This window comes from Brienomyrus brachyistius, chromosome 1, assembly GCF_023856365.1.
Source record: "Brienomyrus brachyistius isolate T26 chromosome 1, BBRACH_0.4, whole genome shotgun sequence".
NCBI lineage: Eukaryota > Metazoa > Chordata > Actinopteri > Osteoglossiformes > Mormyridae > Brienomyrus > Brienomyrus brachyistius.
The window spans coordinates 49,982,774-50,002,951 of record NC_064533.1 but is presented as its reverse complement, the minus strand read 5'-3'; the positions used below and the strand labels follow the sequence as shown (position 1 = coordinate 50,002,951).

General features: G+C 41.5%; 1 protein-coding gene across 1 annotated transcript in view; it reads left to right on the top strand.

Annotated features, from left to right (window-relative positions):
- Positions 1–19,579, top strand: part of asic4a (acid-sensing (proton-gated) ion channel family member 4a) — a 71,107-nt gene extending 51,528 nt beyond the window's left edge. The window contains exons 2-10 of the mRNA XM_049012744.1: positions 12,458–12,602; positions 12,727–12,854; positions 12,938–13,091; positions 14,083–14,136; positions 15,013–15,160; positions 16,010–16,101; positions 16,324–16,403; positions 16,629–16,736; positions 17,526–19,579. Coding sequence (XP_048868701.1) covers positions 12,458–12,602; positions 12,727–12,854; positions 12,938–13,091; positions 14,083–14,136; positions 15,013–15,160; positions 16,010–16,101; positions 16,324–16,403; positions 16,629–16,736; positions 17,526–17,639 — 1,023 coding nt within the window. The 3' untranslated portion in view covers positions 17,640–19,579. The remainder of the gene's footprint in view (positions 1–12,457; positions 12,603–12,726; positions 12,855–12,937; positions 13,092–14,082; positions 14,137–15,012; positions 15,161–16,009; positions 16,102–16,323; positions 16,404–16,628; positions 16,737–17,525) is intronic.
- The last annotated feature ends 599 nt before the right edge of the window (positions 19,580–20,178 follow it).

Here is a 20,178-nt window from a genome sequence, read left to right as displayed (position 1 = left end):
TACACATCTGATAATTGACAAGAGTAGAAAGAAAATCGAATGCTAATGTGGCTACAAAAATTCTTGTGTTCAAGCTTTGAGTGCAGCAAAGGAAAGTACGATTCTTACACGAATCGAAATCCATAATTATTACAATTCAGCTTCATACCTCAACTTACAAGGCCAGGGATATGAGCACATTTTTAGATGAATGATCTCACAATTTTCTCTACCAGGATGTTCGGCACCGCTGGTTTCAAAAGTGGCCCATCAGGCAGGGTTATGGGAAGAGAATCGGAGTGTGAGAGCTATAGGAGGAGGACACGGCTTCTTGCGAAATCATCAGCCATTGCTCTGACAAGGACCCCGTTGACACTTGCAAACTGTCAGCCATCAGTTTCAGGTCTGGAAGAGCCCTCAGGGGAATTGGGCCAATGAGGCACCACTGGGGTCTGAGGGCTTTAGTGCGTCTGCATGTGTGTCTGCTTCCTTTGTAAATCTTCAGAGGCAGCTCTGTCTAACATCTCAAGCCCCCCCCCCCCCCCCCCCCCCCATCTCCACACCATGAACCAATACAAACACACAAAAACATTCCTAGTGTTTGTATTCAGTGTAGAGAAACATTAACTTCATAGTGTGGAGAAAACGTTACTTTTTAATAGGAAACATTGAAAATTGTTTTTCTAAAAAAAAAAAATGCATTATTTATTGATTATAATGTATAACTGCAAGCTCTATGAACGTATACTTAGTGCTCCTGCACAAAAAGAAGAGTATGTAAAAATGGATGTTTAACAGGAGGTTAAACATTATCTGTTAAGATTATATGACCTGTCAGTTGCTGTTACAATTCTTTCCATCCACAGACATCTGTGCATCCTTAAAAGAGCCCTCTGAAAGCACTCTTTAAGTGTGGAACCCCAGACAGATTGCCATGTACGATATTATGTAAATGCTCTTTACTTAATACTTGCCTTTCATCTGAGGGACTTGTATGTTCTGTACAGAATTAAATATTTAACAGTAATGTATGCATTTGCCAGTGCAAGGAAAAAATGCATACTTAAAAACTATTCGGTTTATCTGCCGTAATGACTCAAATTTTTCACTATTTGCCCATAAATGTTTGCACCCAATTAATAGTCTTCCACATAAAAAGGCAAATGCTGATTAACACAAATTCTTTAAAAAATAATGCATTATTTGTATTAAATTCTTTATTTTATATTGCAGAACTTGTGTCCAGGACTTTTTAAATTCAGTTAAAGGTTGTGACTTTAGTAGATGGAGTTAGAGGTCAGATGAAGAAGATACCTTCTTCAAGGAGAAAGCACGATCTGTTATCAGACTGCTTTTGACACCAACTGCAACAGGAAATAATTGGATAGACTTTGGCCAGAAGGGCTACATCCTATATTAATACAACAACAGGATATGATTATATTTTCCCTTTCATTTTGAAAAAATTTAATACAGGGCTTGAACTGCTGCCTTGAGTTCATTTCAAAGTGATATTTTCTCAATCAAAAAAAACAAGTATCTAAAAAAAAAAAAAGAACAACATCGGCATGAGGGCAAGGTGAGTGACTAGTGTCTAAATTTGATTTGCCTTGATATTTATTAATCTAAATAAATTGGAAACCTCCAGAATACTTTTTTAATTCACAGAGAATCATTTTTGGCCTCTTTAATATCATCGGAGTTACACAGACTAAAAGGTTAACTTGCAGGAAATTAATTTCAGATTGTAAATGAGAGATAATCAGGTGCTTTGATGGAAAAGGATCATAAATGTTATTGCTGATCGTTTCTGAGGAGGGAAACGCAAGATATTCATGCAAGAACCTGAGCTGCTATGTATCTAATAGTCACCTTAATTAAACAGGAAGTAACGCTTTATATAAAACAACCACTGGTTCTGGGTTGTCTTACTATACCGATATTAATATGGCAGAGATGTAACGTTTGAAATACGTGAAATAAATTATTCGGTTCCTATGACTGCCACGTGAACAGGTGTGTGATGATAATTTGTTTACATTTTTTATAAAGACCATTTAAAAAATCCGTCATGTTTATCTTTGGGTAACTTTTAACTTTCCACTCATCCTGGTCAGTGTCTCCTGGAGCCGCTTGCAGGTAGTGCAGAGGCAGCCCACCAGACAATCTCAGGTCACATATTTGCAAAATCATGCTGTACAATAACCCCGAACCCTGGGAGTAATAGTGGTATCCATTCAGCCACTAACTCACCCTGTATTGTGATAATTTTAAATATTATATACAAATAGCATAATGTCTGATTCATAGATATTTTTTATACAAATCACTGCCTCTTCATAATGTATGTTATCAAAGAGCTACTCAAGTTCTTCAGGGAGACCTCTAATCTGGATCAAGGAACTCTTTGTATCACCATGCACCATCCCTGATCCGCCTCACATTCACCTCATTCCCCAGTGAGTGTGCAAACATCACCCCAGGCAGGTTCCGGGTTTTAAAGGATGCTCGATTCCCAGCATTCCCCGGGGGGTCGTGGGATGACTGAAATGCGAGCATGTGAGCAAAATCTGCAGCTGGTTATACCTCAGCTTCACTCCATATCTAACATTTGCACAAAGATGGAGGAAGAAGACTTACTGCACAGGGGAATTCTCCATCTGCCTGTGAAGTCATCATGGCAACATTCAGAACACCCTCCTGATGAAAATATATATATATATTTGTAATGGCCATGCAGATTACACTGTGAGGCTTGACTGGATTCTGCTGTGTGGGGCTGGTGACCACATAAACGATGCCTGGGAATGCCATGCATATCCTGGGTTGCTCCCGTCAGAATCAGTGTCTGGCAGTTAGCTAGTGCACATGTGCAACATCTGCGATGGTGGCCCTAGTCAGGGATGTATTGACAGGACACTGATGTATGTGTGTTCGCGATCTGTGAACAACAAGGCTAAGCTATATAACTATGCACAGTACTGTGCAAAATTTTAGACACTCAAAAAAAATGTTTAACGCAATTTATTTGGGTATTAAGTACGCATTTCCTTAGAACGAAAAATGTAATTTAACATAAGAATATATGAAAATTATGAGTAACACCTTAAAAACTAGTAAAAATGTCTTCAGTTCTCCAAAAAGTTACTGATATTTTCTTGGATAGCTAGATGAACACCACTTCAGTTCCCAAACTTCTCCTCAGTGATACCTGAACCATTCTATGTATTTATTAAATTTCACCACCAGCGTGCTTAATTAATTACCTTAGTTAGTTAAAAAACTGAACGAGATATTGAATAGATATAAGAGATGGGCTAGTGGTCAGGTCACAAAACACACAAGTGTGTTGTATGGTTGCTGGAAATAACAGGGTTATTTTAGCAGAGGTTTTGAAATGGCTAAGCTGACACACTTTGCCAGGCGTAACAGCATAGTTTTACACCAACATGACAGTTAAACATTTTTTTTTGCCTGCCTAAGACTTTTGCACAGTACTGTATATACATGTATATCATGTATAACACATGAGCTTTATAAGCACTAATTTGGTACCATGCTAACATTTCATATGACATACTATTACTGTACATTTTATTTGTTATAGTTGTAAAAACTGTGTATATCTTTGCTTCTTGCTCCACCTGGTGAATGACAAAAGTGTTACATGGTTCACTCTGGGCTACTGATAAATTTATGCAAATAGAAAATGATTATGCATAAAGTAACCCTACTTAATTTGAAGACATATTTGCTTATAATTATTTACCGAACCAAACAGCTGATAGATCCATGCAGACTTGGAAATAAGCAAATGGGTGGAATTTAATATTTAACATTAAAAATTTGTTCACCTTGGTTGGTGTGATTGTATTGATATCTGCATGTTGACGTACAGAAATATAAAGTATTCTTTTGTATGTTTAAACCTTGTTTTAATGAATATTCCCTTTGAAGTGTTTGCCAAGAGAGTCAGATAAAACAAATATATTCAACATTAAACTTAATACTGAGTTATGCATGAGGCGCGTGAACGCGATCGCTGATGAGATTTAAATACGTGAGCAGAAGAAGGAAAGTCTTTAAGGAAGACGCTGGCGTTTCACGTTTGCGGAGTCAAGATCCGTGCATAGCTGTAAGAGATTAAAAATATTCAAACAGTGGCACGAGTGAATCCTCCCTCCTTTGGTTCGTCCGGCCTTGGAAACTCCATAAAGTCAGACAATGATAGGAAGTAGAAAGACAGTTCAATCTCAGTCTGGGAGGATGTTACAAAACATATAATATAAACAAAAATATCATATAAGCAGCGTGCCTCTGAAAAGGAGTGAAAACACTGCCAAATGTAAAGGATGAAATGTTCATGATACATAACTTGTAAACAGCCCAATTTGACTGGAAGTAAGAAAGGAAATGATATCCTTTGCCACAGTTCATTTAATGTTCACAAAATGTATTTGAAAGTTGAGAAACAATGGGTGTATTACTTTACGTTTGTATGTAAACAGTGATAATGGGTTTTTATAGTTTCAAATTACAGTCGTTTTTTCCACAACGTGGCATACGATCCAGAAAGTGGGGTCAGCCGGGCCCCAGAGTAGGTGGCGGTTAAGGGCCTTGCTAAAGCTCCTGACAGTGACATCACTCTGCCAGTCCTGGGATTTGAGCTGGTGACCTTCTGATCACAGGCACAGAGTCCTAACCTGCTGAGCCACATGCTGCCCCCATGGTGAAATCCATTAATGTCTGTTAAGATGGAGTTTAGGTCTTGTGAGGTGGTTTTTTTTTCCAAGTGAAAATGGAGTCTTGTGTAAGTGTTACGGGACATTGCTATTTAGGTCTGTTGTGCTCCCCGTGCTTGCATGTGGACTTAACACCGGCCTCTGGGGACTGGTCCCTCTCTCCCTCCCCCACTTACCCTTGAGATCTGTAGCCTTTGGGATAGGGTGGTAAGGCATGCGGTGGGTGAGATGTCGTGTTGAGGATTTGACCGCTACCGGGGACAAATAGCATGTAGCCGCTTCAGCTCAGCGGCCGCACATTCGGAGGGGGGGGGGCTTTTACGTGCCACTATCCACTTTACGACCCAGTCAAGAAGCCTCAGGGTAGGGTCCAGAACTTTAGTAACCATGGTGAAGTCTTTGGCTGATGGTGAAATGAATTACAAGCACTTGCAGATAGTACAGGGGTTAAAGGGCTTACATTTTCAATCAGAAGAGGTTGCTGGCTCAGCCCCCAGGAGGGGCCTGCTGGTATACCCTTAAGCAAAGTGCTCAGCCGCTTTGGTTTCTAGCTTCTAAACTGTATACAGTGGAAGTTGCTTTGGCTAAAATGGTACCCTTACAAAGTAAAAACCCAAACACATACTGCATGGTCATAGAAAGCCAAAATTACGGGAGACGAATAAAGTCATTTACATTGCAAATTCAAGTTTCATTCAAAGCCCCCTACGAAAGTTCAGAAGCGACACCCAATAAAAATCATGTGATACGTGGCCTACTGGGAGACACTTGTATGCATAAGCCACAGTGAACAACACAGAACCATTTTAAGACCTATAATTCTTGGTCTGCATTCACACCACACATAAAGGTGCTGTGTGTTTTTGGAGACCCAAAAGGAGAATCGGAGTCATGCTTAATCTCCGAGCACAATGACTGTACCAGGGAATTTTTTTTCTGATGGTGGTGATGTTATGCATAGAAATACAGCATAAATACAGCTGATCATAAACACGATCACTAGGGATATGTGAGGTTACGCAGATAAATACCGAGACTTACAAGCAGAATGAAAACTTCAGAGAGAAAAGACAGATAATCACTGTGCTGGGACAATACAGTTAGAGAGCATCTGCGCAGATGGCTGAAGAGAGACACATGAGGTTATGGAAACCTGGAAGGAAGGACCGCGGAGTTGAGGAAAATTGCGTCCTGGCTGGTCATATCAAGGAGATAATAAATAAAATATGCACAATGGTTTGTGTTGAAGTTGCTGAGCTTCTGAGTTTCAGAAAGAGTTTGTTTCATTTCTAAAGGGAACTACCACCATTTCTGTTCTAATACGTCAAATGTTTATTTGTAATAATGTATATTTTTAATTTAGCGACTACCATCGTAAAAACATCTTCTCATTTTCTGCATGACCGATGCATAAAATAATTACAGATGTAAATTTAAACAGACATGAAATTTTTGTCTGTTTCGTTCGTGTTTTTTTTTTTTCTCCTTTACTCACGTTCTAATTTTCATCGAGCTTTATTGATTCCTCCCCATCTCCATGGACTGTGAAATTTGGCCACGGATCATTAGGCTTGAACCATTGCGTGGCTGCCAACGTCGGGATGCGTCTCGATGGACGGCCCGTCCGTCTGATTTATAAAGCCGTTAGCCAGCTACACAATGTGTCTCGGGCCTTATCGAGTCCCGCACATGCCATTGCTAATGGATGTGAGCTGCCAATCAGCATCCCGCTGGTGTGGCCAACCCTCCACACTCCCCCATCAGTAATGAATTTCTCTCTGCCCTGTGTACAAATGAAAACACTTTCGGTGACATAAAGCCGGGCAATAAAGAGGAAATGGATGTTCCCTGGGGTGGTACCCACACTGAAGTCTTTTTAAAGGGGCGTCGAGCGACGGGCTGCCTGGCGTTACCCGGGCGACGTCTCTTAAAAGTGGAAGCTTAAGGAGTTTCACTTACCGGCATAGGTATTTAAAGTGGAGAAGAGGGAAGGACAACGCAGTCTGGGAACTGCCAAATAACTCTTAATGGCCAGACATTAAGCCCAATTAAAGTTGGGAGCCAGAAGGGGAAAGATTTATGCAAATGAACTGTGGTCCGGCATCTTTCCAAACGATGCTTAGCTCTGAGGACCCCCGGCGCATGTTAATGCATCCGTTGTGCCATTAATGCAGCAGCTCTCGTTAGGGGGGCCTTTCTGGTTCCCACTGACGCCCCCCTGCTGATCTCACCTGTAAATACACGACCTAAAGTCATTGAATGTTAAGTTAACATTAAATATTCCCATTGGTGTCAGTTTGATGCATTATTAACAAATAAATTAATTAATAATCAGGTACCATACTTACAGGAACTAATCTCACTTACAGGAACTAATCTCAATCGCACCCACCATCTGTTGGACACTGATGCATGAGATCAATACATATGGCATTCATCTGTTCTGATTTATATGATGGACGACATTTACTTAGCTGCAGAGTTTATAACTGAGTGAATAGCATGAGATCGGTGAGGCAACTATTTTCCTCACTGTACACAAACAGAAGAAATAACTTGGATTCAGCGTGATAGAGAGATATAATGCATCGAAAACGATCCACTTTGCATTGGCAGTGCGCCTGGGGATAGCACCCTCAAGCATATTATTGCCATAATGGTGCAAACATACTCTCAGTTTTAATTTTTGACACCTTCCAGAAACTGGCGAGAACCAGAGTTTTATCCTCGCTGACTTCAGGTGAGAGGTCTTACGAGGGAAAATGGGTCCATCAATCAGACAGCCTTGTCACAGAGGGCCCTAGAGATGAGAAATCTGGGAGGAGGCTCTCTCCAGCTACACCAATCTTGGCTAAGCCACTCTGTGCCACTGGCTGGGGGTCAGACCCTCTCAGGGTGTCCCGCTGACAAGAGTAAGGGCCCAGGTTTCACTCGGGAGATTGATTTTGGGCTTTATTGCTTTCGTCTAAGTATTTCATGGGTTCAGTACTTTTCAGGGTCATGACCCGTCATCAGAACTGCAAGGCAGAAGGTCGTTATCGCCACAATGGAGCCGTATTTGACATAATCTGTGCTAGTTCCCTTCAGAGCTATACCGTGTTAAGATTAAAGAGATTAAAACACAGCTAATTAATAGCTCCTATCTTAGAAGCCCGCTTCATGCACTGCAGCCTCTGCTGTATCTTTGACATTACTGTTCTCGCCTGCATAACTGCTAAATCTCTTCCACGTGGCAAGCAGAAAAGATTTTTAAACCATTTTTTTTTTTTAACTCATACTTTCTAGCTGCACTACAAACAATCATAAAATATTACGGATTAGCAAACCTGGTTCGGTCAAAGGCTAGGAAGTGATTTGTTTTCTTCTTGTCAGTGGTAAAAGGTTCAGGCCAGAATATAACAAAATATGTATTTTGAATTACACCATAGCTGGAAGCAAATTGAAGGCTACGGGCAGAGAGAATCTTGCAGCCAGAGCTAAATTGTAGCGCACACCTGACGCGCTACAGTCTACTTTGATTCAGTTTAGCATCAGTACTCATGTGGTCCCCAAATGAAGGTTTACGCAGTGGATTGTTTGTCCTCGACTTCAGAGGGATCGTGAAGGTCTGCTGCATTGTCTAGATGGAGGGCAGTTTAAGTATGGGCTGCTCCAGCTCTCCAAGCTCCTGACATTCATTTGGGATTTTATTTTTAGTGAGCTCACTTTGAAGACCTGCAAGTCCACTTCAATGACTGCCTCGTTGTTTTGAAGCTTGCAAAGCTCGAGTAACAGTGTTCCCTCAACAACAATCACATACCAAGCAATAACAGACACACTGAGGAATATCACATATACCTTTTATAATTGAAAGAATTTCATTGCTTTTTTTTCCCAACAGCCAAATAATTGGATAGTCTTTTTCAGGTTTTTACCATAGAAAAGGGGTTTTGTTTTTTTGTCGTTCCGTTTAAGCTGCAATAAGGTACAACCTTTTTATCCAAATATATTTAATACGTAGTACCAGTACGGTTTTACATGTTAATGAAATGTCGGTAACACTTAAGGCCATGTTTTTAGTTATTTATAAACACATTCATAACAAATAATAATGAATTCATAAAACATTATAAACACAGATATAAATATTTATCAAAAGGCATAACACATTATATCCATGTGTGTTATTCATCATGAATGCTTTATGAAGGCATATCTATAATGCACTATAGATACCTTTATAGTCAGGGGGGCACATAACTGGCACGCCAGTATGCATTCACTTTTAAGAACGACACGTGCAACAATCGATTGTGAAAGCACAAATGCGTACTTATTTTATGTGCATTTGCACTGCTATGACATATATATAGCATATAAAGATTAAAATACGTTATAATTTGTTTTAATACCAGTACAAATGCACATAAAATAAGTAGTGTTATCAAAATGTCTTCTGTTCATTACAATGCACTGGTAACAGAATAAAAAAAATGAACTGCCTTAAAATGTCATCCATCCATCCATTTTCCAAACCATTTATCCTACTGGGTCACGGGGGGTCCGGAGCCTATCCCAGAGGCAATGGGCACGAGGCAGGGAACAACCCAGGATGGGGGGCCAGCCCATCGCAGGGCACACTCACACACCATTCACTCACACATGCACACCTATGAGCAATTTAGCGACTTCAACTAGCCTCAGCATGTCTTTGGACTGTGGGGGGGAAACCGGAGTACCCAGAGGAAACCCCACGATGACATGGGGAGAACATGCAAACTCCACACACATGTAACCCAGGCGGAGACTCGAACCCGGGTCCCAGAGGTATGAGGCAACAGTGCTAACCACTGCACCACCATGCCGCCCCTTAAAATGTCATATTTACCTGAATTACAAATGATACACACATAGAATTTTCTTGTCAGTATTTTATTGCAAACTCATAGTAACTTTATAGTAAGTTTTCAAAGCAGTTATTTGTTTGCAGATAATTAAATTCAAGTTGTATTTAGTGTCTTAGCTGTTCACAGGAATTCAGTAGGAGTAGCTAAATAACGGCAAATGTGCTGGGAAGCTGTTCAATAAAGCTGATCGTATTATTATTATTGAATTAACGTGTGTAAAGGGCCATTGTTTCTGAGTGTGTTCAGGCCTCAGTCTTTCGTGGAAATCAGTTCAAGCGTCTGTGTAATAGAGTGAGAAGCACGTCAAAGTCATCTGATCCTCTAACCCACTGCCAGCTGTCGAGGAGCATTTTGTGAATATTTTGTGCCTCATTGACCTCACGTTATCAGAAAAGAGAGACAGACAGTGGAGAATGTGCCAGTACCTTTACTCATTACTTTTGTCAGGGAAATGTTTCCAGTTATATTGCATTAGAATGTATCCTCTTCTTAATATGCATTAATTTATCTACTGTGTGGCACGACACATCACTCCCGTCAACATTCTTAACATTATCTGCAATTTTAGCCACAGTAGCCTCTCTGCCGCTTTGTACCAGACGCGATGACCTTCGTTCATATCTCGCTTTGATGAGTACTGGCCACCCGACACAGTGGTCTGTGGTTTCTCTCTCCCCGGAGCACCCAGTAGATACTCACCCCACACGCCTCATAGCTTCAGAGATACTCTGACCCTTATCAAAGTCGCTCAGGTCTTTACTCCTGCACTTTTCTTTTGAATTCAACACGTCAGCTATGAGTCCGGAATGCTGGCTTACTGTCAAATATATGCCCGACCGTGACATGCGCTGTTTTTAAGAAGATAGGCAATGTTATTCACATCATATGGGGGTGGTCATAATGTTTTTGGCTCATGAGTGTGTGCGTGTGTATGTACATTTGTGTATTACATATATATTATATGTATGTATGTGTGCGTGTGTGTGTGTGTGTGGTATATTTGAACTTAATAGAGAGTCACAGACAGTAATACTGTATAGAGGTTCTGGTCTGTTGTAGATTCTTTTTACTTTTCATCAGATTAAACTTGGGGGAGCTATTGAGTTTAATAATGATAAAGTTAAACGAAATTAATTATGAAGTTATTAAATTATTAGTTTAGCATTTTAGGGTGATCAAATAAGCAAACAGGACACATCATACTGTAAAAACTAATGGATTTCTCAAACTAGGTTAAATTTGAACAAATGAAAAAATAACTATATCTTATGCACTTTTTCCTGAAACTCAGAATCTCAGAACACGCTGAATAATCAGTAAAAATATGTGCTTGGTTTAATCGCTCCTGGCTGTTACACAATGAATGTGAAGAGTTTGGATCGGTTTACCTCCAAAATGATTGATATCCCTCGTTTTAAAAAGGTTCCCAATATATCTGGCTCAGGAATGATAGCAGTAATTAATATTTGATATGGTCAGTAACAGATGTAAGCTTTGCGAAAATATGAATATGTGAATGTACATTAAATACATATTTTATGCAGTTCTGTATAATGATGTTTAACAATGTAGCCATTTATCTCCACTGAGGACTTCTATGTATAAAGGGATCCAGCAATTTAAACAGATACTCTGAGACATATATAATAAAGTGTAGCCTCTCACATGGTTTCTCCCTCAGTTCTTACTCCAGATTAGTCATTCAGTGTTCTGTATCCCAGAATGAGCCATTTACAACCCGCCTGAGACTGGGAACTGCTCTGAAACGCTTAATGCCAGCCACATGCTTTCTTTAAGCATGGCCAGCGACACAGGGAGGAGCTAAAGCCATTTAATGTGACACCTGTCTGACCGCTGGCAAGAAAAGTGCCTCACGGGTCAGGGGGAGGTACTTATATGACGTCCAATCAAGATCCCCCGGCATGCCTCGAACCTGCAACCGTGCAGGTTATGTTTCACCGTTGCAGAAATCCCAGATTGAGATGAGATGTAGCGAAAGACCCTTCATTGCTTCGGCTGCTTGTGAATCTGCAGATATTCCCCCATTGACTTTGGCATGATGGATATTTTTGCTTCGTGAAAATCTATACAAGGTGTTCTTTGGGAATGTGATACACAGCACTGAAGAATGAACTCAGCGCTGAAGGTAGCGGTAACCAGGGTGATAAATTTCAAGATTGGTAATAAGTCTTCGTCTGCACTATTTCAACCAGCTACAGCTGACTTCACTTTGCTTTACAGTGTTGACAGCTTTATTACACACCTCCGCCCCTGAACTGCACTCATCTTTTCCATCTGTTTCTCCCTGCTTCTGATCACGTGCACTGTTACACCGTTACACTGTTACAATATTATACCTCCCTGACTCAGACATAACAGCCATTTTCAGGCTCTTTCTAGGGGTCTCAACCTAAAATAACCCAGGGGCTAGAAACGTCAATAGACCACTTGAGTCTTTTTTTAAAAGATATACGGATCGCTTACAAAACACCGGAGTTAGAATTTGTCAAATACTGATTAGTTTTTTATTCTCTGTGGAAACCGAATTATTGATCAGCAGGCTGGATTTAACGATAATTAAAAAACATTTTGGGCCTGTTCTTTGAGTCCCCTGTTCTGCAGACTGTATCATAACCTTAAAAGTTACCATAATGAAATGCTTCAAATTAGAAATTTATACTGTAGATCAGTGTTTCCCAGCCTGGTACTCAGGGAGCCACCGTCGGTCCCCATTTATGCTCCCTCCCAGCTCCCAAAACTACAGGTCCCCAAAGGCCAAATTGGGAAACGCTGTTGATTTATTTTGTGCTCCTGATTGAACAGAGCATTTATTTTGCTAAACGATTCCAGGTCTACACGTGGTATGGGAAGTGCTACACGTTTAACGGGAACAAGACTGCATCTAAGAGAACAAAGCAAGGAGGAATGGGGAACGGGTTGGAGATCATGCTGGATATTCAGCAGGATGAATATCTGCCCATTTGGAAAGAGACAAGTAAGTTCCACAATTGAATTCAAATCCTCTGCACACAAGTCGCATGGGATATCACTGGATATCTAGGGAAATGCAAATGTTGTACCTGTTTTGGAGCCCGTTGCATGTCTCTCTCATCTGGAAGATGAGACCTCGTTGGAAGCAGGCATCCGAGTTCAGATCCACAGTCAGGACGAGCCCCCGTACATCCACCAGCTAGGATTTGGGGTCTCCCCTGGCTTCCAGACCTTCGTGTCATGTCAGGAGCAGAGGGTAGGTCCTGTCATTACCCTTCCCTCCCCAACCTGGCCCCTACCCATCTAGGCATGGGTCCTGATCTGCACTGTGTCTCCCAGCTGACCTACCTGCCCCAGCCCTGGGGGAACTGTCGCTCCACGCAGGACCAGATGATCCCGGGCTATGACACCTACAGCATCAGCGCATGCCGGCTGAGCTGCGAGACGCAGGAGGTGCAGCGGCAGTGTCAGTGTCGCATGGTTCACATGCCAGGTGCCTGTCCCCCCCCCCCCCTCGATAAGTCACTGACTTATCATCGCTGTCACTCTCTCCCACATCCAATGTCTCACTCCATTGGCCATCACTCATTCAGGGGCCCGGACCCTATCTCTCACTCATCTTTATCCGTCACTTATCCCCCTGTCCCTGCACATCACCCACCTGTCTTTGTCTCTCTCTCACCTCTCTCTGTTACTCATCGCAGTCCATCATCAGTCTTCCCAGCTCTGTCAATAATAATCTGTGAATATCACTATACATAGGGGTAACATGCCTCATTAAGCTACACACACTGCTGACATATATTAGTATGTATAATTAAGCTCACAGTCAAACAACAGCAGCAGAATGAGTGATTGTATAGGAGAGGTTAATAACCTCCCACTTCATAGACACCATCTTTCCAACAAGTCAGTTCACCACATTTCTGCCCCGCTAGAGCTATTCTGGTTAACTACAAGTGAGGTGATTGTGAAGGTCAAAACGTTTGGGAGCAAGATCATGTGTGAACTGGTAGGACACCCAGGCTCACAGATAGGGGCCTGATCACCCATCATCATTACCCAGCCTGAATGGCAGCAAATACCCCCAACGACTATCCAAAGGAATGCTTTCCCATAAAAGTACAGACTACTTTAGCAACAAAGAGTGTACCAATTTCATATTAATACCCTTGATTTCAGATTTAGATGTCAGACAACCTGGGGTCCACATATTTTTGGCCATATAGTGTATGTTAAAAACATTTTGCTTGATACAGATGACAAAAAAAAACTGTATTCCCAAAGCACTGTCTTTGATACTCAAGTTTACTTTTCCCATATCTGTCGCGGAATTGATGCGCTACAGCAGAAATAAATTCAAGGTTATTCTGTGATGTGACCCTAGCATCCTGTACAAATGAATAAAAAATTGAACATGTTCCGAGTGACCACCTCTCACGTATGTCTCATTCATTCATAATGTTTTCACATCTTCTGTTTAGGAAATTCTGATATCTGCCCTCCCAGCAAAATCATGTGTGTAGACACAGCACTAGGTAAGACAAGCTTTTTGACTTCTTTATAAAAGCTCTCAGTCCCAGCTGACCCTTCCGTGCAATAACCAAAATTCTCCTGTGGGTGATACGGAACTGTGATTCTTACCTTTGCCACGAAGTTGAGTCCCAGAGGAACTGAAAGACAACGTGCCTGTCTGCATGTTGGATGTAGGGGGGGGTGTTTTGTGCCTCTCCTTCTCCATCTGTTCATTCAGATTGCTTTGAAATCACCATTGATTGATGAGATATTTCAGAGGCAGCATGCCCCTTTATATCGTGCAGAGCACGGCTGCGGAGTCAATCCTCTAACTTTACATTATTGCAAAAGGAATCCGTTGATTTCTGTATTAGATGAGAAATGTATCAGTACAATTATGATCTTCGGGTCTAATAAGCCAGAAATTTAATTAATTTTCCAAAAGGAAACTGACCTCATTAGATGACTGATCCAAATCTAGGTATATCACGAGAGTATTCCATTGTCTATATTTCACTGTAGCTATTGCGTTCTCTTTTCAAGAAATGGGAATGAATTCTTTATTTTGAGGGATAATTATTTAGAGTATTATTTTAATACATGTAATGCATTTTTTCCTTTAGTTTATGGATCAGCTCCCCTGCATACAGATGAGATCATTATGGAGATCATAATTGACCGTGTTTGTATTTCAGCAGCCTATTCTCAAATCCGCCTTTCTGTTTTCTCCCCTCTAAATTGAATTTTCTCATGGAGACAGGAGAAAGTGAGCGATTCACGTGGATGCTTGTGTGGGGGGGGCATGCGTGTGTGTGTGTGTGTGTGTGTGTTTGTTTCCCCTTGAATGCGACGGCGCATGCAGCACATTCCACAGACACCCTGTGCGTTACACCCCACAGCTGCGCTGCAGAAGAGCGAGTCTTGCGCCTGTGACACCCCGTGTAATCTGACTCGTTACGGCAAGGAGCTCTCCATGGTGAAGATACCCAGCAAGGGCTCTGCGCGGTATCTCTCCCGCAAGTACGACAAGTCGGAGGACTACATAAGGTAACCAGCTGGACGCCGGAAATGCAGCCACCTGCAATGCTTTGATATACAAGCCATGAGGTGAGCTGCCCTCCAACCCTGAAGTTCACAAATTTAATATCTCTTAGCCTGTATGTCTATTTATCTGCAGGCAGTGTAAAGGGCAGCACAAGGACACAGGGGTAGGCTTTCGGGCTTTTCATCTGCAACAGTGGGTAACCCAGGCTAAGGGCTAATGATGCCCAGCTGGTTTGTGTTAGCGGAACTGATGAACAGGGCTCTGAAAGCAGCTGGGTAGAAGGAGAGTGGTCAGTGGCAGAGGAGAGGAGCAGGGGGCCTCGCAGGTCTGCCTTCTGAGATGCCTGTAGCATGAAAGAGGACCCCATTTGTTTCATCCCTACGATTTTTCTTTACGTTTCGTTCTCGCCTTGAAAGGCTACGTTTTATGCCTCTGCTGCCCACTAGCAACCCTCTAAAAGCCAGAATATGTATACACAAAACTTTAAAATTAGAATAAGGAAAGATTTTTCTTCCCAGCTTTCCTTTTTTTAAAAAGCTTCAATTGTAATTTTGATGGAAATGCATTTTATAACTGCAGGGCAGCACCCAGTTCTCTTGGTATGATGGGAAGAGGATGAAATTAAAAACACAATTCAGCACAACGTTATTAAAAAGATGTTTTGGTGTTGTTGCTCGATTACTATAACAAAAGGATCCCTGCTTTTAATCTTTTTTTATTGAGCTCATTTTAATAATACCTTGCAGGTAATTATGTGCGCAAAATTGATTATTCATTAAGAAAATCAAAACTAAAGGCTATATGCTTATGGTTAGTGGTCATCAATATATTTAATATTTTTCAAATTACAGAGACAACTTTCTTGTTTTGGATATTTTCTTTGAAGCCCTGAACTATGAAACCATTGAACAAAAGAAAGCCTATGATGTGGCTGGATTGTTAGGTGGGTTTTACTGCGTTTTATTACATAATAAATGACAAAATAAATTATCAGTATCTGGAGTTTCGTTTCTAACTATTTGGATGTATAAAGTACATGTTTAGCATTTAGAAAGCATTCTGTATCTTTAAGAAAACCTTGTTTAGCGATAAATTGGTATTCCATTGGCTGGACATCGCCCCCTGCAGGCCCCACCCACAATGCATCCTCTCTGTTTCCTGTCAGGTGACATTGGTGGCCAGATGGGACTGTTCATCGGGGCCAGTGTTCTGACAATCTTAGAAGTGCTCGATTACATCTATGAGGTATATTCGCATGCTCAGGCTCGAAGATGTGATACTTATTCAGAGTAGTTAAAACATTTCTGATATTTTCCACATACTGTACATTTGCATTTTCCTAAATTCAAAGCCACCGCGGTACATGTGGCACACATCAGCATCTCTGGTTATGGAGTGAGTAGATTACATAGTGTGACATGTGATACCTCATACACACTTTCTTAACCCCCCCATACACGCACACACCAGGTTATGAAGGACCGGATACAGCGCTTGCTGAAGCCACCTAAGAAGGAACAGAATAAGCAGCAGATGGGCAGCGTGGCCACAGTGCGGCTGGACGATATGAAAGCCGCGGTGAGCGGGGTTGCCTTGGATAACCTGGTATTCTGGGATAATGGGAACATTCTGGAAGAAAACTACTAAACTGTCACTGATACGATTACACTGGAATGACTCACACTTTGTGCAGGTGCAATCGTCCTCGTAAACTTCGCTTAGTGAGCGCCCTCTCGCTTAAATAAAAAATAAATAAAAAAAAGATTACTTGTAATTCAAATTTATCGTCCTTTCCTCATGCGAGCGACTGATTTCTCGTTTGACGTGGCCTGCTCGTAAATTACTCACGGAGGCTCTCAATCTGCAGTAAACAGCCGCCTCACGATTCACCACGGTCCCGGAATAAGCGAGCCAGTTCCCATGTGGCCAAGCATACGGGCAGTTAATAAGCGGACTTCCGCAGGTGTCTCCGTAGCTAATGTCTCCTTATTACCCATGAACACTTGCTCATTGCCTCCCTTCTCATCTGCATGTACTTATTTCCAGTTTTGCTGTAATAAATGCATTCAATTTTTACGCCCCCAAAATGCACGCACCATGATAAAAATACTCTTTAAATAGTGTATTCTCCTTTATTTTCATTCAAATCAGACACCCCAGTAAACGTTTAGCCTCCTTGTTTTATTAATCTCCAATGAAGCTCCTGGGTAAATTTAATCCAGAGCAGCATTATTTTTTACCCTGTAATAATACTGGAGCATTTTGAGCTTCCATGATAAAACATATCAACTCTGCCACCAATACTTACTGTCTGCTATCGGTTCATGAAGGACTGAGCTATTTATTTATTTATTTTGCGGCTGCCAGGACCCCAGCGAAATGCCAAGGAGTCACACAGAGGGGGCGACCTTCCCGACCACGATCCTTCCCAACCATCACCACCACGCTCAGCACAGTGTCTTTGAGGACTTCGCCTGCTAGGGCCGTCCCCACCACGAGGTGGTGGAAGTGCTCTTTCTGCGCGGAGTTGGGGGCGCAGTGACGGACGCCGGGCTCTCAGCTTTACCCTCTCGCTGTCCACCAGTGAAAGCTACAGCCAAAGTCAAACGGCCAACCTGTGCTGCCAACAGACTTTGAGTTCAAAGGCGCAGCGTAAATGTCAGTGTTGTCCTGCTGGAGACTAAGGCCTCTCCCTGTTCTCCTCCTTCGGGAAGCTCTCCTCTTGTTATCCTAATATTTCTATACTGACCATTTTGCTAAATGCCCACTTAGGAGAAACCACTCAAGGACTGCATGTGATGTAGACCCAGTTTGTACTAAGAAAGAAAATGATAACCTGAAGTCGGGCACTTTTTTTTTTCCCAACAGTGGGTATTCCCGTAATATATCATACTGTACTTCATTTGACAATATCCCTCTGTGTACATCTATCTCTGCAGAGTTCGCTGAACGGTAGACAGCACAAGAATAGCAACACGTAGCACCAAATCTACAACAGGCACAGACATTTCATTTCTTTTAACTACGGAATTTTTGTAATGTTAATTGTTTATATAAAATTAAAACCTCATTCAGAATGAAGCAGAGCTTCTGATTGCTGCTGCCAATAGATTTGACCAAGTAAAGGGTCATTCTGTCACAAATCTTCCTTTGTCTTTCCCATGCAAAGGGACGTGTGGAGTAGTACTGTGATGGTTTTTGAGCATCAATTTAGTCTCTTTGCCATTCGCCAGCTAGGGGTCGATGTGCATGTAGGTTTTTTATTGATCTTTGAGGGGAAAAACATGCTGAGAGCAGTGACAATTATAAATATTACAAGCAAATGTACACACACACACGCATAAACACTTTCTGGCTTACTAAAATCGTCTCCTATGTTACTGGATGAAATAATAACTGGTCTGTTACAAAACCAATATGTCCCCAGTTCTCTGATGGGACAGAAGGTTTTCCTGAAGTAATATCATGACCCCTGTAATTTACATATCTACCCACTTTGATCTAGCCGCCCCCACCCTCATTATTATCTCTACATTGAGCCTCCATGGACTCCCTTGTGAACCAGTATATATAGGCCTCCACGGGTCATTGGCTTGTGGAATTCTTCTGTGATTGGTGGTCCTAAGCCAGCAGTGGCCATTAGATGGCCAAAGAGCACATTTGCCTTGATCTGATTGGCTGGGATCCAGTATGGGGGTCAATGTAGATGAATCTGAGTCAAACATCCTCATTGGCCTAAACCTTTTGATACAAACAGTCTAGTGTTCCATTCAGTCATCGGCTCTTTGGATTCTTAAGTTACTCTATTATTTCATATATCTACACATAGCTGTTATTCTTAGTTTTGCTATATTAGTAATGATCAGAACCACTCTACCACATTAAAACATCATAATTGAATCATAGGTGAATTTAAGCAAGTGTCTTATGTGCACCATGGTAAATACATACAGCAAATCCTTTTCCAATAATCAGGAACTGCACATGGCTATTAAAATTCTAAATCAAGCTTCTGAATGGTTATCCACCAATAATCATGTACACTCTATGCATAGTATCATACCATATCATAACCTATTATAACAGGTATATAATCATAAAAAAATCATAGCAAGTAATGTGGATATTTTCCCCCCCTAAATTATGTATTCATTATTCCGCCTTCTTAAAGAAGAAGAACAATGGAGAGTGCATCGTTTATGGTGGAGGATTCCGTATCGGGAGGGAAGAAGCATTGGACAGGAAATCCTAAACAAAAAGAGGTGATATCGTAATCCTGGAACTTACTGGAAAGGAAAAAAAACGAAACATTTTGTACATAAGACTACTGTTGTACCTGATTTTTGTTTAGTTTGAAAACGTTTTATAAATGTAATGGGAATTATAATTCAGTAATATAATTAAAAGTCAGATTAATAAAGGGAATGTCTATAGGGTGTTTGTACTTTGAGTCGCATGTTTTTTCTGTAGATGTCTTCGCATAAAAATATGTACAGAAAAGTGCGAGATGCACGCAACGACAGTGCCTTTCCGCATACTATAATCTGTAGTATTTGTGCTGTGCACGTTCCCCGCTGCATGGTGGCTGTGCCAACTACACCAAACTCCTGAGCCTCTATTTTGATGATCTGATGCAAATCATAAAGCGCAAAGGCGGAACTAACAGTTATGGGCGTGTCCAAATCTATTTTGTATTTTGATGGCGGAAAAAACAGACTTCGGGGCAGCGCAAGGCAGAATGATGTTGTCCTAATTCTCTTAATTATTCAGAGGCGTGTTTTGGGGGGGTTCACGCTATGAACCAATCGGAATGGCGTGTCACCTCATCTTTAAAAAGGTAGCGGCAAATGTTCCATTGTGGATTGCTATTAAAACGACGTGTTTATCCAGCGAATAAGATCGCTTTTCGGCAGAGGAAATGGACGTGCTCGTGCGCGAAGTGAAAATTCACGAGTATGCAGTATCATCTACGGGAGCACCACTATTCCACGGAAGCCTTTCAATGTGAAGTACGCGTGGG